Source organism: Neurospora crassa, linkage group VII, assembly GCF_000182925.2.
Source record: "Neurospora crassa OR74A linkage group VII, whole genome shotgun sequence".
Taxonomy (NCBI): Eukaryota; Fungi; Ascomycota; class Sordariomycetes; order Sordariales; family Sordariaceae; genus Neurospora; species Neurospora crassa.
Genome location: NC_026507.1, coordinates 3612418 through 3636267, shown reverse-complemented (window position 1 = coordinate 3636267; position 23850 = coordinate 3612418). Strand labels below are relative to the sequence as shown.

Sequence of the window (23850 nt, the reverse complement as noted above, 5' to 3'; positions counted from 1 at the left end):
CATTCAAGTGTATGAATTTAGGCCTTTATGAAGGGAAGAAACCATGTGTCTTTGAATTCCAGTCATCCATACTACCTACAGCCTTCTGATGATGGTCTTTCCTACCTACATACCTAACGAAAGCGAGCCGTATTGGACTGTCCATTGGATTTGTGTTCGGTTTTTTTATATGACTGCTTCGTCTGCTTAACGTTGCCCACCTGTTTTTAAAAAACTGTAGTCTAGGCCCGTGCTCCTCCACTGATATTCTGCAGCGCTAGGGCATTTTAGGGCAGGTGCTATGTACCCCCGGACTGGACCTGGGTGGTTTTCCCGTTATCTGGGCTCGGGCTGTTTTTTTTTTTTTTTTTTTTTTTTTTTTTTTCCTTGGTATCTAACGTTTCGGCGTCGATGTTCCGAGTTTTTCTTGACTGACACAGAATTTGTGGGCAAACAACTCTACCGATCATATCATAAAAAGGTAGGTAGGTACTTAGGTAGGTAGTGCCCTTCAAAGTACCAGCTTGCGTCCATCTTCGATGCCTCGAGTGATGTACCGCCCCTCCTACAATTATTGCGCCCGTTACGTAAGCCTTGAGCCGTCCCCACCCTTCCCGTTCCTTACAGAAGTTTGGTGCAGGATCGACCTTCTCCGACTCTCCGACAAACCACCGAGCTACACACATCAGCAAAACGACATATATAACAAGGTCCCAGGCGCCAATCTCTTCAGCGCAAGCCAAGTCCCAACTCCTCAAAACTCCTCCGCTCTTTCCATAAGGAAAACACAACACAAAGAACAAAGAAAGACATTATTTCTGCTCCAAAGCCACCCATCAACCAGCCAAAGGACGGGGAGATATGAAAGCCATTAGCAAGGGACCGAGATATGAAAGCCATTAGCAAGGGACCAGGTAAGGCACCATCCTATCCTGCGTCCTAACCGACCTTTTCGCAAACTCCAGGTGTTTCTCCGCCGACACCAACGCCCACCAACCAGTCTGCAACGGGCTGCTCTCCCTCGCCAGCCTCAGCTGCTCCTCCAGCACATCGATCGCTTTTGGGTCTCCCTGCTGCCTCAACAACTCGCCCTTGGCCCTCAAATAGCACATCCGCACCCGCCAATCGGTCGCGCCCGGCAGACCGTCGATCGTGTTCTCAACGATCTTGAGGTTCTCCAGCGCCGATGTAATGTCGTTCATACCCAGCTCGCAATGAATGACTTTGAACAACAAGTCTAGCCTGCCATGAATGTCTTGCGGGTGGAACTTCTCTTCCAGCTCGACGGCCGCAACCATGTACCGCTTCGCCGAAACCATGTCCCCCTGTGCATAATAGGCCGAGTACAGTCCGCGCGCTGCCGCCAGCGTTTGCGGGTGTTCTTCGCCTAGCCGTTCCGCCAGCCCGTTGACCGCCCAGCGGAGACCGGTGACGACCAGGTCCGAGAGCACCTCGGGGCTGCGCAACAGGGAGCCGCAGATGACGTACAGCGGATGGGACTTGCCGTGGATCTGGCCGACCTCGTGCCGGATGTAGCTCAGCAGGTAGTGCAGCGCCTGCGCCTTGCCGTCCTGCCAGAAGCGGCAGCAGATTTGGAAAATGCACGTCAGCAGCAACGGGTTCGGGTCGGGCGTGATGATGGGCCGGATCTGGTCGAGCGTGTCGTTGTAGAGCGTCACGATGCTGTCGCGCTGGTCGTTCCATTGGGGCAGGGAGAGCTGCGCAGATACGGAAAGGGCGAGTTCGTAAAACCGCCGCAGGTTCCAGTGCGGCGGCTGCTTGACCACGTCCGATGCGTCTACCTGCGAGTGCACGAAACGGACGTAAAAGTTCCGCGTGCCCGTTACCACCGTCTGAACCGAGAGGAGGTGTCCGGGTGGTGTGAGTGGGTGTAAATCGGTGAGTTTGCGCTTGCGGCGCCAGTTGTCGGGACTGCTCTCGGGCGACTCCTCCTCCGTCTTTACATTTGGTGGTTTCCGCCGCTGTTGCTGTCGTAGAAGGAGAATTTCGGGAGGTGATTCAGGTCGTGATTTGATTGGTTTGACACTCGTAGGGCTGACCAGCTCTGTTCGGGGTGGTGATATCAGCGCTGCTGGGGGTGTTGTGATATAGACAGGCGTGTCAATAGGTGTCCCGGCGGAATGGTTGGGCACAACGGCGGGATCCCGGTAGATCGCCTCGGGCGGCTGTGGGGGGTCTAGACTGGGCGGAGTTGGAGAGCTTGGACGACTGCTCGCAGGCGTGTAGCACTCGATTTCTTCCGGCATGGAGGACAGGTCAATGTCTTCTCCGATCCCTGCAGAAGAACCTTTTTGATGGCCATGATGCTTGCGATGCCAGTATCGGTCGAGCTCAGCTTGTGATATGTCTCTGCCCCTGACGCGAAAGGCCGACTTTTTGCCCTGAGCAGCTCTCTGAGCGGCCTTGGCCGACATGTATCTCATGTCACTCTCCTAGGAAACGAAACGTCCGCGTGAGCAAAGCTGGGCCATAATTACCCGTACCAGCCGGAACTTGCTTGTCTTACCTTATTGTTCTTCTCGAGGCCCCATTGTTGGAGTCTGATCTTGTACTGGTGTATGCTACATTGGTAACTGCAAGTCAGACTCCGCCAGCCATTGCATACCGTGGTGGTTGAAGTGTGTGTAAAACTAGGGATCTCCACTCACGTCGCGCGAAACCCATGTTTCTGTATCATAATCTCCCTCACATCTCGGAGCTTTCTCTTCTCGGACAGGTACAGATGTGTAATTGTTTTCTTCCACGTCTCCCATTCCTCCTTGGAATGGATGGCTCCCGAGCTAACCATGGCGCAGGCCGGATCCGGTAACCGACGGGCCAGGTCTGACGAACTCGAAGCGGGCCAAGGCATGAATCAGCAGTCGAAGGGCACCAATCTCTAGGTTGAAACAAAAGTTGTCTGCTTCCCGCGGGCTTCCAGAAAGTCGGAGGCGTGCAATAGTCCAGTTTGCGAGTACTTGGTAAGAGGGTTGAAGGCTCCTTTGAGACGTTTTGCAAAAGCCACTTGCTTGATTCGGAATGGGGCCCAGGGCGGAACGAATGGAAGATGAGTTGTACCAGCCTTTAATGGCCCGTCAAGCCTTCTCTAGGCCACCGGTTGCTGACTCGTACGTACGTAGTCCTGATGGTAGCGCCGGATCCGTAGGTGACGAAAAGGGCTGGCCGTAGTGTGTAGACGATACAGAAAACGAGAAGACTGGTGGAGGTGGGGTTTGAGGATTCGACGCGCCTTATGTCTAATGCAGACCACTTTTGTCTAACCAATGAGACGGAGGGGCGTTGCTCCGTTCGCTAAAATATTCCCTGAATGTCCATGTGCGGCACAAGTCCTGTACCGGGGGGTGATGTACACTACACTGATCACCAAGGTGTAGTGTAGTGTAACTGCCCTGTCGTTAGGAGAGACTACTGTATGTATATCGTGGATCGATGTGGAGATGGCGGTGTATCTAGCTGTGTTTGGTAACTGCCATCAACGCCTCGGATCTCCTGGACATTCATGTATTTTCAATGTTGATGAGTTCGAGAACTTGAACTCCCTCGGTCTTCCACTTGTGCTACATGTATCGTCGAGCTGTTGGTCCTTCGGTGGGGGCAGGACTTCTAGTAGTGTGGATGTAGTGGGGGTCCACCCCCACGGATGCTTGCCCAGGAAGACTATGTAGTACATATGGGTAGGCTACCGTAGTTATGCCCGGTCTCGGCGAGACGAAGAAGCAAGAATCTGTGATGAAATGGGACTGTTGACTTGCAGATCGTCGGTCTACCCGTTGGTTTGCGGCTGATTGCCATGACTCAAAGGTTACAATGATGAGATTGACGACTCTTTGATGGTCGACAGCCTAGTGCCGGCCGAGAAGGGGAAGCCATCACAGGTTGACATTCGATGGGATGTGAGCAAGGGGATGGGGGAGGAGCATCGGGGCGCTATCAGGGGTCCAGGGACAACATCCGGGGCGTTTGAATGGATAGCTGAGTGACTCAAAGAAACCCTAACCCTCATTCGGCAACTGCCGGTAGACCGAGTACGACCTCGTGAGATGGGAATTCGCTTCCATCAAGAGGACGACGGTGGGCAGCATGTTACACTGCGACGTGGTGCAATTTTTGCCAGGTCCAAACTGCCTGTTCAGCTTTGTGTGGTTGTTGGTCCACGGACAGAACAGGAAGAGTCGGCTTCTCACGGTCTTTTCGAAGAGCGGAAAGGCGGGATCGTAACCGTGAACAGCCCGGGGTTCGTTCCGTCGATCCCACCATTGAATGATTAAGTTGCCTCGGTTTCTCGAGGAGGAGTCTGGGCCTCTGGGGTTTGTCCTTGTCGGGGTCAAGTCCGCCAGTGCATCGCGCAGTTTTGTACGTGTACTGGGACCCTTGTATTGGTTTTGAAGATGGCCGATAACGGCGACGTGGGGTTAAATGGACTGCCATTATCACCAACTGTCAAGAGCTCATTTTTGAAGGCAATTGAGAGTCGATATTGCAACCGCGAGGATGACAGGAAGTGACATTGGAAGGAACAGTTGGAATGAACAGGCATTGACCAATGCGAGAGGCTGTTAGGTATGTGGAGAACTGAAAGGAATGGTCGGCTTGTTCCGGTCAAGTCACGTGGCATGCGTTCCTGATACAATTGTTGACCTAATTGGCTGGCTAAATACCTCTAGGATAGTCGTGATAATTCACAGAATACGTCACCACTAATACATATGATGGATTCGAGGTACATCCCTTTAATATTTTTACTTCTCTTTTCCTGAAAATAGATGTTATAGCAGTCTTTTGTACTTTGGAGTTAGGTGTGAGAAGTAGTAGCACCACTCTGATGATATTCAGTTAGTTCTGTGACCTTTCGCTTGGCGCAATTGGCTGATGGCCCGCCAAGACCACGGTTAAATGCCCGTCTCTTCAAGTTTGTCGTGGACGAGCAGGGCCTATCGGGCATCCGCTGTTCTTATGAGTGAGAGCTCTTGTGGAGCCCTTTCACCTTCCCACACATCGACGCAATTCATTCACGACGGTTTCTAGTGTATGAGTGTACCGAGTCACAAGCCAGCCAGGTCTCCAGCTCCGTTGGCAGGTCCCGTCCCCTCGTCCAGAATGTCGATAACACAACCTCCACTCCCCCCATTGACAACCTCAACATCATCCACTACCGCGAATATAAATGCCACGACTGCTGCTACTACTACTACTGCTGGTAATGCGACAGCAGCAAGGCTATCAAACATAGTAACTGGTCACTCGACTGGTCACTATTCTGACCACCAGCAGGCAACTGAACCAAGACCACCCAACTCAACCTCTGCCTCGACGGCTGCCGGTAGTGCTACAGCTACAAGCGCTGTCTCCACAGAGCACCACGGCGGGCACTTGCACCCCCCAACCCATCAACAACACCAATCGACTGACCATCAATTACCTCCTCGTCCTCCTCCTCCTCCTTCTCCTCCTCCTCCTCCTCCTCCTCCTCCAACACAACCACAACCACAACCACAACAAGAATCCTCGGCAATATCTTTGCCGTCATTCAATGTCGATGCTCACCCCACCGTCCTTGCAGCAGCTGCCACTGCCGCTGCCGCCCATCATCATGCCTCTGCCAACCATGATGGCCACCCAGCCCTTCAATCTGCCGTTGTAGTTGCTCCCGACGCCGTTGGCCAAGCACCACCACCACAACCATCCATAGAGCCAGGCAACGTTGCAAACCCACAACCATATCCGCCTGAAGCAGTGGCCATGTATACACAGGCACTTCCAATGGCCTCTCAGACACCTTCTCCAGCCTCCGCTACCACGCCGAAACCCCAGTCCAAGACCACCCGCCTGCGGAGGGCGTGTGACCTGTGCAGTTCAAGGAAAGTCAAGGTAAAGCCGGGCTATCCAGAACGCTACGTGCCTATATCATAGAGCTGACCTTTTGCTCTCATGTTGTAGTGTGATGAGACTCATCCTTGTCGGCCATGTCGCGATCTTCAGGTCGACTGTACCTTTAACCGGGAAATGAGGCGTCGAGGTCCTCCCAATAGGCATGCAGAGGCTGCCAGAGCAGCGAAGCGTCCGCGACTCGAGCCTGCCTTGCCGAACAACATGGGCCACCATGCGCAGCCTCACAACGCCGCCCAGACTTTGATGTCCATGGCTGGCAACCCGCGAGGCGGCCATTCAGAGGCGCATGGGCAGACTCAGACGATGCTCGATGCCGAATCGATAGCCCCATGGTCCGTCTTGGTCCTCCTCGTTGACGACTTCTTCACCTATATCCACCCCTTGACGCCCTTCCCCCACGAGCCTACCTTCCGTCAGCAACTGGCCAACCGCGAAGACCAAAAGAGCCGCGAGTTTCTGGCCCTACTCGCAAGCATGGTAGGCTGCCTGGTTGCCTCCTTCCCCAGGACCGCACGGTTGCATTTCAAGTCACAGCATGGCCTGAATCTGTTCCCCAAGGCCATTTATCTCGTCGACCGATGCCGCCAGGTGGCCATGGAAGCCCGTGGTTCTCACTTTTATAACCGAGAAGACATGACGGTTTACGACGCAGTCACCAGCTATCTCCTCGGCTTGGCTGCTGCTTACACTTTGCAATGGAAGGTGTGTCGCCGCTTCATGTCAGAAACGTGCAACATCATCAGAGAACTGGGATACCATAAACAGCGTGACTTTTTTGCAGTCACCTACCGGGGCCCTGCCTTCGATCATGTACAGGACCAGATCGGCAAGCGTGTCTTCTGGGTCCTGTTTCTGGGCGTCCGCTCAATGATGCAGCTCGGCGGGCCCAGTGGTGATGTAGTGTTCCCCCCACCGACACCTGCCGAGCCGTATCCCGATTTCCCTGTCGAGGTGGACGACGAGTTCATTCTGCCCTCCCAAATCCTGGTGCAGCCCCCGTCTGTCGTGTCACGTCTGACTGGCTTCGTTCAGGCCATAAAGATTTATATGACCATGAACCCGTTGGTCAGCATCGAGTTATCATACGGCCTCTCAACACTACCCTTTCAGGATCAAAAGGTCATGTTACAGGATTGCGTGCAAGCTGTGAAGCAGGTCATGGAAGGCATGCCCCCAGAACTCACTCTAGACTTGGACAGCAATCCCGCCGACGGTGTGCCAACAAGCCTGAGTGAGCTATCTCGAATTCCGGCGTCGCGTAGTGCTCTTAGCGACAGTGGATTCCAGTACTGCCCGCTCGCCTTTCCTGCACATCAGCCGGCCTCAGACATCCGGCATATTGTCAATAACGACCATGGTCGTCGTCTGCTTCAGTATGAGATCCAAAAGGCAAATATATATGCGTCGCAGGTCGCGACACGCTCATACTTCGTCGAACGCTACTTAAATCTTCGCGATGCCCATCGCGAACATACCCGCCATCAAGCAGCACAAGCATATGCTGCCGTCACGGCCGTGGAAAATGGCGTCAACGGCAGCAATGGAGTTTCCCACGATAGTAATAAGAGCGTTGCCGCTGCTGCCCTACACGCTGCTACAGAGGAGCTATCTGATCCTATTGACGAGAACATGACATCCGAGCGTGAGCTGATTGTCCAGAATCTCCTTGTCGTGCTGGCTTCCATCTCTCAACGCAACATGGAGCCCAATGGCGCATCCTTCATCAATAAGGTTCGTCAGGTGGCTTCCACTCTCGTCCACGATGCTCCTGGAAGGAAGGGGCCCATGGCCACCAAGGCCCAAGAGCCTCTCACCCGCTTTCTAGACATTCTCATGAGGCTGGAGAAGACTGGACCAGGGAACACGGACCGGGGTGACGGGACCATGACTCCGCAGGATGAAGAGATGGAACTCAGGAGCTGGGCGGACCTGCGAGAGCACCAAATGCGATTTTACCAAAGTGGGGGGTTCATGGGTCAACTCTAGGCTGAAGATGTTATCTACAAGGCGGGCGGTCATCATCATGCGTGTTTCTGTTCAAGCGACGGCAATTAGACGGTGTTGGGAACACAAAAAAAATGTCAAGGCTTCTTTTTTCCCTCTTTTCATTCCAAATATGTGTGAGCACAATGCCGGTCAAGACAGCCTTGATTGGACGCTGCTCGGATGACTTCCTACTGAGGGATCTTGCCGCCGCTTATGTTCTGTTCACCACTTTGTTCCTTTGTTTTTTTTTTTTTTTTTTTTTTTTTTTTTTTTTTTTTTTTTTTTCATTTTCTTTTTCTTTTCCGTAAAATATCAAATCTGGTACTACCTTTCGGTCTTATATGGGGAGCCACGTGGCTATTACAGTGCAGGTAAAATATGGTAAGGAGTTTGGACAGCCAGGGTATCCATCGGTGTTAAATGGTTACACCGTCGGTGAGGGGCAGTTCGGATACAGGCACACACGAGGTTACAAGCGACATGATGCTACTGCAGCGAGCCAACCATCCCAACAAATGTTGCGCGATCCTACTGAAAGGCGCTGCGCGGTATGGATCGCCGGTGGATTCGAAGGAGGGGTAGGTATCCGGGAAGCCGAGGTGGATCGATATGAGTTCGGAGCTGGATTCCATACATAGAAAGCGCCGGGCTGGGCCAGACACGGATTCTCATCACGCTCAGCATCACTCTCTCCCAACCCGTGTTCTCATTCTCACCGTTCTTTGCAAGCACAAAGAGTTCCTTACACCATGAACAGCGAGTTGCACGTCTTGATCATCGGTGCCGGCCTTGGTGGTTTAACACTTGCCCAAGGTCTTCGCAAGCAGGGCATCAGCTTCCAGATTTTTGAGCGTGACGCCAGCGCCGAAGCAAGAGGCCAAGGATACGCCGTTGGACTTCACGAGTAAACACTCACCACCACCCCTGCGTTGACTTCCATAAGTGGTCATTCGTGTCGTTTATAGAAACTGACATACATACGCGGTACTGTGCAGTCCAGAAAAGCTCTTTGGTGGCTCTCTTCCTGATGAAGTCTTTTCATCCGTTCGATCATCATGCCACCTCCTTCCTCTCCAGCTGCCGTCATGTCTAGCCATGTTCTTTCCGGATGGGCGGGCAGGGTACGTGACAGATAGCCCGGAGACACCTTGCTTGCGAGCCCACAGGTTACGGCTGAGGCAGGCTTTGGCTCGCGATCTGGATATCCAGTGGGGAAAACGGGCGCAGAGGATCGAGGAGGGGGAGGATAAGGTGACGGTTTGGTTTGAGGATGGGACACATGCCGAGGGGACCATTCTCGTGGGGGCTGATGGGACTTTTAGTGCTGGTTTGTGCTCACCATCTTCCCATGAGCATCGTGATGAAACGGATGTGGATGGTGAAATGGCTGACTATCAACATAGTCCGCCCACACGTCCTCCAGAAACCCAACTCGGAGGTCTTGGAGGTCTCAACCTCTTCGACGCTCACCATGGGCGAGTGTCGACTTGACCGTGCTAATATGGAGAGTCAGCTCCAACTGGCTTATTCGTGCTACGTCGCGTATGGCCCAGACTTTATCCTCTTCAGCGGTCTCAACCGCGTCAGCGATGATGGATCGTATGGAGACTACTACTGGATGATGGTGGAAAGTCGAGAAGTGGGCGATGATCACTGGGTCAAGACGGGCACGGCAGAAGAGAGGCTGCGGAAGTCGAAGGAGAGGATACAGGCGCTGAATCCCAAGTTCAGGGTCACGGTGGAGAAGACGGAGGTGGAGGGCTTGAAGAAGGTGGTGGTATGTCGATCGTGATTGAAAGTTGAGGGAAATCATCCGGTCACTAACAATGGTGTCCTCCAGGCATGGTACGATGCCCTGATTGAGGATATTCCTCCAGTCAATAGGGTCATTTTGATCGGGGATGCCGCTCATCCGATGACGCCGGGTAAGTCCCCTGCCTGCCCTGCTCAAATCTTCTACTACGACCACTTGCAAATTCAAACTGCCGAGAGGGAGAGCTAACCAGGTTTTCTTTGCTTCTTCTTTCTTGTGGACAGCTCGCGGGGAAGGTGCAAATCACGCAATCAAAGACGCAGTCGGCCTATCCAAGCTTCTCGCCGAAAACAAAGATCAGCCGATCGATATTCTCCGGCAAAAGCTGGATGAGCTCCAGCGAAGCCTGGTAAGCGAAGGCAATCAAGCGATTTTGCTGGCGCGCCAGGTGATGGCCAAGGCCCGTCAGAGAGAAAGGGTAGAAAAGCCCATGGTTTGGGGCCATGAGGTGAAGATTGTGGATGAGGCGGTGCCGTTGCCTCTTGAGCTTAAGTAAGGGGTTCGGGAGAATTAATCATTAGCACGTTTAGCGATCGTGTCATTCGTGCTTGAAAAACAAATAGCCAAGCTTCCGCACCTTTCATCCATCGTCAAACCATGCAGGAACTCAGCGCTTGATATCCGCGATGTTCAGTGAGTGGAGGGCGATGAGTTAGATGGGCGCTAGGTTGACAGTGACCCCATTTCTTCTTGAGATGTTCTTCCCTTTTTTCAAGAGCTTTACCTTACTCCTGCCAGTCTTCAGCATACAACTTGCACAAGTCGCGGGGTCACCAAGAAGGAAACAGCAAACATGAGTGGTACTGTGGGTGTCTCTTGAAACAGAAGACGGCGCTAAAAGTTCGTTGCAGTCCATGGGGGTAGGTGGGTATCCAATCCTCCTTTCACCACAGACCCTTCTACCACCATCTTTCACTCAAATCTGCCCGATATCGGCCACATCCAAATGCCGATGAAACCTTCAAGCCGAGTACGCCATAATATCCATCAAGACTCTAATATCAAGGGAACGTCGGTAAGACCCGCGTTGTCATCTCCTTTCCGTCGTATATCGGTATGTCGTGGCCAACATTGCTGACCTGATACTTGGATCTTGCCAAAGTACAAACTATATCGGACCTTGCGAGTCCTCGGTATTGTCCAACACCACCGACATTTGGTCAGTGACACAAGGCGATCGACACCCTCAATCAACAAGCCCATTAGATTCCTTCCTCGTGAGACACGAGTAGCATGGCCATGTAAGACCACTTAAGGCTTCACTTGTGTAGGTAACACAACAGTTGCCGATCTCACTCACTGTGGAATTTTGGCAATTGCGGTTTCCAACGTTGCGCAACAGTTCATACCAAGCGGGGTGCTTATAGCCTGCTGGGCATGTTCAAACTCAACCTGTTTTCGTCGATGAATCTGGATTTGGACGTTTCATCCTATTCGTACTTCCCATTCCAGGTTGTTTTCAATTTCTCTTGCGTATTCTTTTGGTCTTTGCTCGCAAACATCACTAGAGACATGGATCCACACAATTCGACATACGAACCATCCGATTTTACTCCGCTGTCCCCAGAAATCTCTACCCAGGACCATCTCCCACTTGGCCAGCATGAAGTGCACGAGGACTGTATCATACCGCAAAAAATCATTCCTCGGAGAATTCTGCCAAGCAACACGCGGCTGTCCCAGTACAGCCCGTGGCAACGATGGGGATCCTCCTGGTTCTGGGAGCTAGCAGCAATGACACTCAGCTGTTTCTCCCTGGCGTTGACACTGAGTATTCTTTACTTCTTCGACGGCAAGCCCTTGGAATCGTGGCCCCTCTACCTGTCACTGGGCACAATCATATCGACCATGGCACAGATTTCTCGCACCTCTCTTGCCTTCGCCATCACGCCCTGTCTGGGGCAGGCAAAGTGGAATTGGTTTTCCCAAAGAGAAGACGACATTCTGGTCTTTAGAACCTTCGATGAAGCAAGTAGAGGGCCTTTGGGAAGTTTGCAGCTGCTCTGGAAGCTCAAGTATCGGTACGTTTGAGTTGTAGGACCATCCAGTTGATTCACCTGTCCTTCAGCTGCTAACAAAATGATCTGATAGACATCTCGCCTCGCTCGGCGCTCTAGTAACGGTTGTAATGTTCGGATACGACCCCTTCGTCCAAGCCATAGTCAACACATCTGGATATGAGGTCCAACTCATGGAAAGCTCAAGAGCCGAAATTCGGGCATCAATCAAGATCTGTGTAGGCGAAGAACAGACAACAGGAAGACAGATTACTTTGAAGAACAAAAATGGCTCGATGGGACCCGACATGGTGGTCTTCCAGGAAAGTGCACTGACAGCGGACTATGGCCTGACGCTTGCCGTCTATGATGGATTCGTCAACAAGTCCGCGGCCTTGGTTGACCCTTACCAGCCATCCTTCTCTTGCGAGACCGGTAATTGCACATTCCAGAATTTCGACTCATTGGCAGTTTGCAGCCGTTGCATTAATGTGTCAGATCATATTCGAAAAGAACAAGTGCCCAGTGGAGGGAGTACTTATACACGATATCTACTGCCATACGACTTGGAAATTCTCAATTGGGACGACGCAAAGCCGCCGAGGGATAAAAGTTCCTGGGGATCATTGACTGTCCTCACCTCAATATCACCAAATCAAACCGTTGTCAAAGTCATAGCCAACCGATCCGAGTCGATATCTTTTGCCAACTTTACTACCACCTTTGTTGTTTTCAGAATCATCCAGTCTACACCGGAATTTGTCAATGACCTTTCGCCTTGGAATACGACGTTTCCACTCGCCATGGAATGCGGCTTATCCTTCTGCGTCAACCGATACAATTCGAGCGTCAGGAAGGGCATACTCCATGAATCCATTCTTGACTCGCGGAACGAGTGGTTACATCCGTCGCTGTTGCCTCGAGACGGATTTTTGGAACGCAACATCTCCACAAAAAGACAGAGAGAAGAATGGATGTATCCCTTCAACCACACACTAAGCAGCCCAGTCCGCCCAGATTTACATGGCACGCTCTGGGATTTTCCGCGATCTGATTTACTCCTGGCTACACACCCCAGTCTTGACCCTGGGGACCATGATGACCCTGGTGCCACTACGGTTTCCAACCGCCTTCCCTACTTCAACATCACCCAAATAACCCTAGCCTCTACAATTGACTGGTTCACCCACGTCCTTGCCCCCGAGCCACTGATTTATCCAACCACAGCCGATATAGGTTACGGTAACCCCGTCGCCGGAGCCATAGCCAAATCAACCAATCTCAGCATCACTTTCAACAATGTCGCCCGTAGTATGACAGCCTGGATCCGCGAGAAAGAGGGGATATGGGTAAAGGAGAGCTCCACGAAGAAATGGGAGTTCCGTTTCTGCATCCGTTGGCCATTCGTCACCGTTCCTGTGGCGGTCATGGTGGCGAGCGCGCTCTACCTTGGGCTTACCATTTGGCAGACCCGCATGTACGGCGTGGACCCTTGGAAAGAGGACGCTTTGGCGGCGATAGCTCATGGACTTGATCAGGAGAGCAAGGCAAAGATTTGTCAGGCAGAAAGGGTGGGGTTGAGGAATGAAGCTGCGATGGGGATGAGGGTTATGCTACGGCAGGGGATGTATGGTGAGGTCGAGTTGAGGGATGTGGGTAAGGAGGGATGATGCGCTTAACATATGTGACTTTAATAGGCAAGCAAAGAAGACATGACGATGGAAGATGATGACCTGTCTTAAACGCACACCATGAGCAATGAGCAATGATGGGAAGACGGATATAGAGGTATGGATTAATCATGGCTCGGTTGAGTGCAGGGGATCACTGGGGTCCCTCCATCTGACTGACGAAACATTCTGACTCGTTTTCTTAACGCGACCGCCAGCCGACACCCCACACCCATCTCCTCATCGAACTCTGACTGTCCTCGGATGCTCGTGGACCCAACTAAAAGCTGATACTGCTAACAGGCGAATTGATGATATACCTCACACCCTCGGCCTCCGTCACGGTATACAGACGCCCACCATTCCTCTTGTCGTAGCTCAGATCTTCGGGACTTCTGGGGTAGAAGCCGGCATTCTTTTTGGCCGCGCCGCCGGGAACCCAGGCCCAGAGATCACCTTTGGATTCTCCGTTGCTTCGTGAGAGGTAGAACTTGCCGTTTGCCGACACGGCGCCCTGCATGCGCTCAATATTGACGCAGTAGGCCCAGGCGGCCTTGGAAACGCCGCTGCTGTCGGTCTTGAGCCGGCGGGTGGTGTAGTCGAGCTCGTACCGGACCAGCCGGATGGGGTCCGAGGTCGAGGTTTGGTACTCGCCGACGATGAGACTGTCGGGGGTGGTGGTGCGGTCCAGGGCCATGTAGGAGTGGCGGAACTTGAAGGAGGAGGACCACTTGTACCATCTGCATGATGTGAGTGCGGTAAGGGTTAGTGCGGGAGTATTATAGGTTGGAAACAACCAACAATGATGAGGAAACGACTGACCTAATCTGAGGAATCACATATTTGTAACCAGCAGCCGAGTAAACACCGCTGGATACCTTGCCAACATCATCGCCAGATCCAACTTGCCAGATGTTGGTCAAGTCAAACACCCTGATACCATTATACGTATCCAAGACCCACAAGGTATTTCCATACCACATGATTCCGCCTGCATGCACCGGCACCTCCCTAAAGTCGTCGGACGCATGCGGATACACGAGCAGTGCATGGCGGTAGGTATCCTGGGCGCGATTTACAAACGTGACGCGGACGCTCTTATCATCATCACGGTGCCAGCTCACGATCCAGCCGTTGATGCCCTCGTAGGTGCCCGCGTCAAGCGCATCGGCCGTCGAGGTAATTCCTTGCGGCACCCACTTGGTCGTGTTCTCGTCGTTGAAGTCTGAGGTGTGTTGCCATAGCTTGCGCCCGTACGAGTCAGTGGTCATCTGGTGGTTGCCATCGTTGAAGACGTCGGCGACCGAAACAACTTTTTTGCCGGCCGCGGAAAAGATATCGGAGAGAGAGGTGACGTTGACGTTGTCTGCTTGCTCGGTGAGTTTGAAGTCTGATCCACTTTTTTCCTTAGTGGTAGTTGAGCAGTCGTTGGGGTCGTTGGAAGAAGCAAGTGAATGAGTGGCTGATGCCAGGGCTAGGGCTAGGATTGATGATGTAAACCACCTCATGCTTTATGTTGCGTGGTCGGTCAGCTAAAAGGGATAAAAGGGGTTGAAGCGGGACACATGAAAGGGGATTTGAACGGTCTACTGGGGATGAAGACTGGTCGTCTTTATACCTCTAGGTAAGTATCTTTGGGAAAGTCATTCCTCAAGGGTTGTTTCACACATGATTTACTGTACCACCCACCGTTCAAGACCTTGCCACTCACGGTGATTAATCCGCCATAGAACGTATGTAGCAGCCCATTACGAGATATCTACTCTTTCAGCTTCATACTTACATATTGTTCTAGTTAGACCCCAAGCTCCGCTAAATGTCGTCCGACCTACAAAGGTGGGATGCATCTTCGACTCCACATGCTGCTGTTGTGACACAATAGCATTGGTTGGTCTGTGGCGTCTGTTCCTGCGTCTTTATTCAGTTAGCACCTTTCCTGCCGTCAGAATGTGGTATTTTCGGTAAGATCTTCAGATGAGGGTCCGTAAGAGCGGGAGATCAAATTCCCCGAACCTATCCCTGTCACAATAAATACCATCGTCGGTTCGGTCAGTCTGGAACGGTGAAAATGGATTTGTAGTAACTAAATTGAGAAGAGAAAAGACAACTTAGGCTCGATTGGTTATTAGGTACCTACCTTGATTGGGCAGGCCATGGGAGGATGAATGTTTGTTCTGCGTTCTCTCTTACTTTTTGACTCTAGTCGGTGGTTCCTTGACTTTTCCGCGTGCTCAGATCTTCCTTATTCTTGGTTGGTTCTGGCTCTAACCGCAGTCTCTCCATCCCCAAACCCCCTTTTATTAATTTCTCTTCCCTCATTATTCCCTTTCCTTCCACCGGCTCAACCTTTGCGTGATATTGAAAGCCGTTCTCACTGTCAAGTGGTGTTCAGCATCTTCTTCAGAACTTTCTGCTCTGGATGCATCTCCTCCTGCAAACCCACCAATTGGCCTGTCCATCTGGCAGGCTTCACTTTTTCCCTCAACCCTTTCGCTCTTTACTCCTTCAGCTGTGCCCAAATCCCATATCCCGCCTCCTTCGTCCTCCTCTTCGAATAAGAACTCGAAGCCCTCGATGTCCGTGTCTGTGAACATCAAGGACTCGACTGGTGATAACTGGCCTTGCTCACCCTCCATGACCTTCTCCAAAACTTCCTTCTCCGAATCTTTCTTCGCAGTTTCCCCAGTACCGTCGTCAACAGCCATTGCGTGTTCCCCGGTTCCCGCAAAACTGGTTCTCAACCGCCGTAAACTGCTCAAGTCCACTGGGATCTTGATCTCCAGAAACCTCTTTATCGCCTCCTCCAAATCCTCGTCATCATCGTCTTCTTCCTCTTCCTCATCCCCTCCCTGATACTCCCTGTCTTCCGCCTCTTCAACAAAAACCTCTCTCCATGCGCTGTTGCTGTCACCAGTAGCAGCAGTATCAGCCCACATACTAGACGTAGCCCTCTGCGCAACGGCCGTACAAGCCGGATACCTAGGTAAAGGCTTCCACTTTCTCCACTCGGACATTCTTCTTCTTGTTTTGGTTTTTGTTTTTGTCTTTGTCTTTATCGGGGGCATCTTGTCCTTGTCCTTGTCCTTCTCCTTTTTGTGTCCTCTTTCCCTTTCCCTTTTCCTTTCCCTTTCCCTTTCATTTTCCCTTTCTATCGCCTTCTGTTCAAGTTGTCTTGCACTCTTCAGCCCCCCTACCATCATCATCTTCTTCCTCTTCTTCTTCCATTCGTCATCGTCGTCTACTACTCCTCCATTCTTGTATTCCCCTTTTTCTTTCTCCTTCTCTTCCCCTTTCCCTCTTTCTTTTTCCTTTTCCTTTGTTGATTCCCACACCCTCCACATCCTCCTCCTCTCCTCAGCTGCTATCGGACCTCCACCATTACTCAAGAAGCTATTATCCCCCTGATAACTTCCCAACAAAAAGTGTCCCTCGACAAGCGGGTGCCCAAACACACGTCTGGCTCTGAACGGTCGAGAAACCTCGAGGACGGAGCCGTAGCCTGATAGAGAAGTGTCCCAGGGCGGTGGGGTGTGCGGTCTCTCTATCTCTGGTGGGAAGTCTGAGTCTTCTGAGTCTGAGACATCCTCATTGTCGTCCTCTTGGTTGATGTTTTCGGAAGGGGCGGCATTGATGATGGGTTGGATGGCTTCAGTGGCTGGGAGTTCGCTAGAGGAATTGAGTTGTGCTTGTTGGCCGGGGAATTGAGCCGCAGGGGTAATTACGAGAGGTAGTTTTGGTAACGGTTTGTCGTTGGTAAAGGAGATAGGGAGGGACTGGTGGGAGGGAGAACTCTCCTCACCCTCGGCGCTACTACCATCGTCGAGCTTCGAGTCGCGGGATTCCTCTCGATGGTCATGACCGGGGTTGGCAAAGGGAGCGTGGATTTCTGGAAGGGTTTCTTTCTTTTTACACCGGATTCGAAGGCGAAACAGGTATCGGGGGCGTTTTTTGGACTTGCTTTTGATGCTCCTTGGGAGTAAAGGGATGTATTGTTGTGAGAGCGTGGCGCCCATTGTTATGAGCCGTCGGGAGTTGCTGCTCAGGATGTATATGTCGTATTTTCCACCAATGCTGTTCGCTGTATCGGTGATTGGATTGCCTCAGTCCTTCGTCGTGTTAAGTGAGGTTATGAATGCAGAAGGGAAGGTCGGTGGTACACAGCGAAGGGTTCCAGTCTCTCTCCTTTTATAAAGAACCGAGGTTGATGATGGCCAACCCCCCATTGTCATAGGCGTGCATCAGTCAAAACTCACAGTAGCACTCGGGTGTGTGATCCGTGACTCGGCTTAGGTTCTCACACTCTATTTTGACAAGAAACCACCTAAGTCAACACTGAACGTAAACACCAACCCCGGAAAAAAGAATCAGATCTTTCGATCTTACCTTTTTGAATAAGAAAGCCATTTTTCCTGACGCGCGAGTGTGTCACGCCACCCAACCCAAGGGGTCTCTGGGTGCAAAAAGCGTTGGCCACTGGCCGTTTATCGTATTCTATATAAGGAGAAGCTTGGTTATCTGCCGTACGTGATTCCTCTTCTCATCATCATCATCGTCATCAAGTTATGTACATGGCAATTCATTACAGTCATAAAAAAAACCCAGGTTCGCAGAGGAGCGCAGCTCCCCTTTGACCTTCCTTCCGTATCTCCATCCATCCATCCATCCATCATCGTTATAATCATCATCATCTTTCCTGAAGAAACATGTGCATCATCCAACCCTTCAACAACCGTCATTGGCTGCCAACGCCAGCAACTTGTTGCTGTAAGTTTTCCGTAGGCGGTAATCGTCGTTCTCGTTGATGATCCAAAGGCAACGGCGCCTGCCAATACTCCTCCCTTACATGCTCCCAAACCTCACAAACAATGTCCCATCTCTCCTAAACATACGACCTCGAATGCGACCTTGACCTCCTGCTGCGACTATGGCTCCCACTGTGACTCCTCCTCCCATGTCCACCGTGGTGATGATGGTGATGAGTCGTCGTCTTCCTCGTGTACACCCTCTCGCCCCGCGCCGTATGTCCACCATGAATCCACGCCAACAGACTGGTGATGAAAAAGAAGATGCAATTCATGATACCAAAAGCGAAGCACGCTTTCAACATCGCACACGTCTTGTTGATGTTGATGCGGAACGTGTTAAAGTTGGCGGACCCCACGGCGCCCAAGTCGAGGAAATAAGGGTTGCCCCGGTCGACGGAGGTGCAGTTCACGTTGCCGATCCAGCGCAGGTAAAAGACGGCGGCGATGAAGGCACCGACGAAAGCCAAATCGACAAAGGAGACAAATTGCGCGTTGGTGGTGGAGCGGTGGTAGGAAAATAAAGTGGCGATGCACCAGGCCAGCGCGAGGACGGAGACGATGAAGAGGATGAGGATGTAGGTGGGCGTGAGCTGGTTGGCCTTGACGTAGCCGTCGACGAAGTAGGCGAGCATGCCCATTGTTGGTATCTTCAGACAAGAAGGGTTAGACTAGATCGTTGTTGGGATTTGTTTTGGGGGAAGGAATGGATGATGCTTACCAAGGTGATGATTTCGAGGAATCGCCAAAAGGCGAACATCATTGCGAAGAGCATCTTTTGGTGGTGTTCTGCTCTTTTTGAGCAGTGGATTTGGTCGAAGACGGGTGTAGAGAGAGAGTTGGCGATTCGGAAAATCCTCGTTACGAGGAGATGCGACGGGGTTGGTTTATAATGAAATTGAAGGGCGCGAATAGAAAGTCGAAAGTCGCTCTGCCAATCGGGACTGACAAACTGCTTGAGCCTTGGAAGAGGAAGCCTTGAGGGTTTGCTTGCCCCGTTCCTTTGGCTGTCTGTCGCTCACGTTGCTGCTGGGTGGCTTCGCGTTGTGTCGCCCTTCTTTTTCCTTCTTTTGCTTATCCTTTGGGGTTTCCGACCTTTTTAGAGGTTGCCTCGTCTCGCTGGGTCTGGCGGTCAACAGGTCCCTCGCGTCAGCTCTCCAGGACCCTGATGACTGCTATGACGTCGATGCGCAGATGGTTCCTGGTTTGGAAGCTTTGGCGTTGCAACCCAACCACGAGACGGGCGAGAGAAGACCGATCCAAGTCTTTTCCAACACCGTTCGGTGCTTCTCGTCACCCGTATTCCGTAATTCGTCGAAACAGAAAGAAACACAAAAAGGTGAAGGCTGAACAATACCTACGCGCTGGGGAGGTTGCGCAAAAGGTGGGGTCGCCTGGTTCGTCCGAAGTGAAATGTGGATACGCAGATCCAACGTTCAGGAACCTGAGCTGCGGTGCCTGAGCCGGGTTTCAGTTGTGCCGCTGTACCTTTCTTATAATAGATCAATAAAGGACTCAAGAAGGTCTTCTCTCTACAAAGTCGGGCAAACCAAAGGGAACCGGCGAAGATATAGAAAACTTCTCTGCGTCTTTTCTTCACCGTACTTATGTAAGGTACGCCCTGAAGCATCGACTTACATGCACCTTCAGCCCCAAAATCCGGGGGGTTGGCCCAATCACAGCACCGCAAAGCTGTACAGAGAACATGGTGTGCCCCACTTGCGAACAGCTCAGCCCAGAGACGGGGCCGGATGACGGGCCTCGTAGGTAACCAACCTCGTCAGGAACTCTTCTTTCTTCCTCCGAGATTCCAGTTTTTGCAGTGGTCAACAAGTCGGGTGGTTGAACAGAGGGAAGTATGTATATCTCGCTGTGTTGAATCTGAACGATCCCGCCAATCCATACGTCAGTCAGCACGCATCTATCCGAACCCTGGGAAATCGAAACAAACCTTAACCACTGCCACGGCACATCGGCAACGTCAACTCCTACTAAAATGTGGTTCATACAATGGCATGGTCCCTGCAGAAAGCCGACCCAGAGAAAACCAAAGCCATCCAAAGAAGGAGCCATGTCCTGGAAATCCGGCTCACCGCCCGAAATCTTCAACTCCAATGTGGGACTAGCTGACGTACATTGTGCAGTCATGAAACAGGCCGAACAAACGCCTAGAACTGTCGATCCGTTTCTTTAAATATGTCAGGTCAAAAACTTGAAACTGGACCCTTCCCAAGCAGCACCATTCCGGCCGCCGTGGTTCGCCGCCACTGTGGACCGTTCGTGAACCCTTGGTCATTGATACTAACCACACCCAACCACCCATATTGACTTTAGTTTCACTCACATCCCAACAGTTCTTAACTTGACGTGAAGAAATCAACAAAAATCAGAAAAACAAAATCCACTCTAAGGAAACGTCCCCTTCTCCGGCCCAAAATACCCTCTATCCTTCGGAATCTCCAAGACGCCCGTCCCTCTCCCGTCCACCCCCGCCCCACTCACCGTGTTCCCCCACCACTCCAGCTTCTTCGGATTATACCCGACCGCAAAAAAGATAATCAGCCCGCTGACCGCCACCCCAGCCGTCAAGGCCGCCGACAAGACGTAATTGTACTTTTCCCACCACGCCAACCGGTGCTTCGGCATCCAGTACATAAACACGTACGACAAAATGAACCCGGGCGTCTTGTAACTCATGTTACTCGGCGCCCAGTGCTGCACGCCCTGGATGACGAGGATAGGGTTCAGCCAGAGGAGGGACGCCACAAAAGGGAACAATGTGCGGTCCAGCAGGGAGAACATCCGGCGAGAGAGACGCTGGCGGAGCTGGTCTTTGACGCCGGGGAGGTAGCGGGGGCCGTAGGTCTGTCCAAAGAGGAAGACCAGGGCGATGCAAGTTCCGATGAGGAAGCACCACTTGAACAGCGGGTAAAGGGAGTTGAACATGCGGTCCGACCCGAGAAGGCCCCACATGAGAGAGCTGGCGTAGAGGGGGTTCCCGTCGTTGGCGCAGGTAAAGCGGGAAGGCTGGTTGGGGGTGCAAAGCCCCTTGACGTTGGTCATGATAAAGTCTTGGGTCCCGACTGCGACAAAGACGGTAATGATGATGGTCCCGATTTGACTTCGAAACACGGCTCTAGGCGGAATTCGCACATAGTGTCCCATCTTCAGGTCTTGGACCATGTTGTCACCATACCCCGCGAGAGCCCAGGACCCTAGTGTCTGCGCAAACAGAAAGGCGTTGGTATTGCCAGGTAGCAAGAATCCGGTAATCACCTGGATCAATGCACCCAGACCGAGGTTCGTGCCAGTCGTTGCCGAGAGGAACGATAACGGCACGGCAAACACTAGGTTGATCCCAATCACGAGAAACACGAGCCAGATCGGGGTATCGAGCGGATAAATCTTGAGAAAGAGGACGGATACGACAATGGCGCCCACCAGGATGATGAGGAACCACCAATCCGGAACCTCGGGGTACTGAGCCATAAGTCTGCTGTGGATATCCATTGCGTTCTCATAGTTGCCCTTTCCGTAACGCAACCCATGGTAGAAATCAACATAGGCTTGGCCAATAGTCTTCCATTGGTTGACCATGATGTAGAAAAAGTAGCTAAGAGTGAAGCACTGATCAGATCAAGACAATGGGTGTTGTGAAAAGGGTTGACCTACACTGGATAGAAGCAAAAGTTCGCCCCAACAGTCAGGATATATCCAGCCGAGTAAAATGGTGGTGAATAGTTCTGGTACTTGGTTTGGTCCAGTTGGTTGTTGACCACCACCTTCTGGACCTGATACGGCGTCCCATCGTTGGCAAAGGCTGAGCTGGAGTTGATGGGCAGAAAAGCTGTATAGTTCATGTTCTTGTAGTATATGCCCAGAATGATGAGACCGCCGAGAATACCACCAAAGTACATGGTGCAAGTGGCGAAGAAAGGCTGGGATAGTGCGGCATACGAGCTCGTGGCAACGTTCCAGTCAAACGTAGTGATGGGGTTGAACAATCCCAAACCTGTGATTGAGCCGGTCAAAAGGGAGAGGACAACGGAATCTGGGGCTATCCATGTCATCCAGTTGAACGTTGAAAGCGCAGTGAACAGATAGCCTGGAAACCAGTAGTATATAGCCATAGTCAGGGTACATATATAAAAGAAGCGGTAACGGGAAATGGTCCATCCGTAAATGTTTTCTTTCGGTTCGGGTCTTGTCAGAGCTCGGTTCATGGCGATTGTGGGAAGGATTGTCGGCCATAGCGCCTTGACCGGGTAAACACTGAACCTCCGTAGATATCCGGCAAATCCCATGCCCATGAGTTGGACAAAAAGCGTTAACATCAGTTGGTATCCAAAGTTGACAAATTTCAGCCCGTAGTAGCCGTCCAGCCTTTGCACCAAAATCTGTCCAGCAAGTCAGTATACATCATCCCAATCACCATACCGAAAACGTACCATTCCATATGAGTTGGTGGTGTAGATGGCAATATTGTAGCAAATCGTGGAAAACATCTGCTCCTTGAACGTCCACGGTCCCGGGTTGAGCGAGTGACGAACACCCCAGACCGTTATGCCCCAATCGGGGAGCACCCATTCCAGGAACTTGGCACATGGAAATAACAAGATCTGGATGACCGACCCACTAAGACCTGCGAGAAACAGTCAGTCCCAGTGATCAAATCTTGAAAGAACAGTGAGTTCTAGAAACAATATGCAACAAACCTATAGACGGAAATCTGCTGTTAAAAAAGGTCGACATGAAGGTTCCAATGACCGCCCACGCCACGCCTAGGAAGTATGCCCTGATAGTCTCAATCGGCACAGTCGGGTCATCTTTCAACTCTTGGACCGCGCAAACCCCGGGATAAGGAGACGAGTAGCGCATCAGAGTGGCATCGATTCGCAGGTCCCGGTCGTAAAACTCCCCATACGCTTTGGGGCCTTCGAGCAGGCGCTTCATACGCTCTCGCATTTCCGAGGGGAAGTTCCAGTCGTCGGCATGGAACCTCACGGATTCCTGAACGATGGCGATGGCCTCATCCTCGCTCATGTTGTCGACCTTTTCGCAGATGTAGTCGCTCTCCCCGTTGGGAGCCAGTTCTTCGAGCATCTCATGTGGGATCTGTTCGCTGAACTTGTGGGTTGTGCCGGCGCTCGACTGGATCTTTTCTGGGTCATGACTCGACACGCGTCGTTGGGTAGTGCCGCCGTCGACATCCTCGGCGATCTCAACGGTTGGGCTTGGGGGCTGCATGGTGGTTGTAGCGACAGCTCATTAGAGTTCCGCGACTTTGTTGACCACAACTTAACTGCAGGCGAAGGCATTAGTCGGATGAAGAGTTGGGATGAGGGTATCGTCGAGTGGCGATTAAACTCACATTTGTCTGCTGGTCTGTACGTTCGACGAGCAAGCCACATGAGCAGCGTGATATGCACATTTGACAGCTGCTTGAGAAGTGCGCAAGGGATAAGAATGCGGGGGTGCCAAAGAGAGACATCCTCAATCTTGATAAATCCAATTCCCCCGCAAAAGGAGGGAAGTAAGCTCCGAATCTTGAACACAGTCTCCGGTTGTGTCCTACGTTACATCCATTCGATAGGAAGTCGGGTCTGGAACGGATAGATAGTGATCAGCAACGGCCTGTATTTGGTGGTGGAAGGCATATCTGGTAAAGTGCGGGGAAACAAGGGCGGGATTGG

General features: G+C 51.9%; 8 protein-coding genes across 8 annotated transcripts; 3 read left to right on the top strand and 5 right to left on the bottom strand.

Annotated features, from left to right (window-relative positions):
- Positions 1-361: 361 nt before the first annotated feature.
- On the bottom strand, positions 362-3178 carry NCU08174 (hypothetical protein). Its single transcript, XM_954474.2, has 3 exons — positions 2649-3178; positions 2507-2561; positions 362-2432 (listed from the first exon to the last, which is right to left on the bottom strand). The coding sequence occupies exons 1-3, from the start codon at positions 2849-2851 to the stop codon at positions 879-881; spliced, it is 1812 nt and encodes a 603-aa protein (XP_959567.2). The 5' UTR covers positions 2852-3178; the 3' UTR covers positions 362-878.
- A 1919-nt stretch (positions 3179-5097) lies between these two features.
- NCU10080 (hypothetical protein) lies at positions 5098-7988 on the top strand (the record flags this gene model as incomplete). Its single annotated transcript, XM_952752.3, has 2 exons — positions 5098-5868; positions 5938-7988. The coding sequence occupies 2 exons, from the start codon at positions 5098-5100 to the stop codon at positions 7873-7875; spliced, it is 2709 nt and encodes a 902-aa protein (XP_957845.3). The 3' UTR covers positions 7876-7988.
- A 636-nt stretch (positions 7989-8624) lies between these two features.
- On the top strand, positions 8625-10337 carry ecd-2 (early conidial development-2; the record flags this gene model as incomplete). Its single annotated transcript, XM_001728017.2, has 5 exons — positions 8625-8779; positions 8871-9202; positions 9279-9652; positions 9716-9800; positions 9913-10337. The coding sequence occupies 5 exons, from the start codon at positions 8625-8627 to the stop codon at positions 10182-10184; spliced, it is 1218 nt and encodes a 405-aa protein (XP_001728069.2). The 3' UTR covers positions 10185-10337.
- Positions 10338-11422: 1085 nt separating this feature from the next.
- NCU08172 (hypothetical protein) lies at positions 11423-13355 on the top strand (the record flags this gene model as incomplete). The annotated part of the gene is made up of 2 exons (XM_954571.2): positions 11423-11709; positions 11780-13355. The coding sequence occupies 2 exons, from the start codon at positions 11423-11425 to the stop codon at positions 13353-13355; spliced, it is 1863 nt and encodes a 620-aa protein (XP_959664.2).
- Positions 13200-15086, bottom strand: acw-12 (anchored cell wall protein-12). Its single transcript, XM_954570.3, has 2 exons — positions 14178-15086; positions 13200-14095 (listed from the first exon to the last, which is right to left on the bottom strand). The coding sequence occupies exons 1-2, from the start codon at positions 14861-14863 to the stop codon at positions 13636-13638; spliced, it is 1146 nt and encodes a 381-aa protein (XP_959663.1). The 5' UTR covers positions 14864-15086; the 3' UTR covers positions 13200-13635.
- Positions 15087-15673: 587 nt separating this feature from the next.
- On the bottom strand, positions 15674-17368 carry NCU08170 (hypothetical protein; the record flags this gene model as incomplete). The annotated part of the gene is made up of 1 exon (XM_954569.1): positions 15674-17368. One exon carries the CDS (start codon positions 17366-17368, stop codon positions 15674-15676), a length of 1695 nt encoding a protein of 564 aa, XP_959662.1.
- A 359-nt stretch (positions 17369-17727) lies between these two features.
- On the bottom strand, positions 17728-19712 carry NCU08169 (hypothetical protein). Its single transcript, XM_954568.2, has 2 exons — positions 18879-19712; positions 17728-18807 (listed from the first exon to the last, which is right to left on the bottom strand). Exons 1-2 carry the CDS (start codon positions 18930-18932, stop codon positions 18235-18237), a joined length of 627 nt encoding a protein of 208 aa, XP_959661.2. The 5' UTR covers positions 18933-19712; the 3' UTR covers positions 17728-18234.
- Positions 19713-20563: 851 nt separating this feature from the next.
- On the bottom strand, positions 20564-23589 carry NCU17261 (hypothetical protein; the record flags this gene model as incomplete). Its single annotated transcript, XM_011397082.1, has 5 exons — positions 23529-23589; positions 22873-23459; positions 22606-22799; positions 21830-22554; positions 20564-21770 (listed from the first exon to the last, which is right to left on the bottom strand). The coding sequence occupies exons 2-5, from the start codon at positions 23402-23404 to the stop codon at positions 20564-20566; spliced, it is 2658 nt and encodes an 885-aa protein (XP_011395384.1). The 5' UTR covers positions 23405-23459; positions 23529-23589.
- Between the last annotated feature and the right edge of the window lie 261 nt (positions 23590-23850).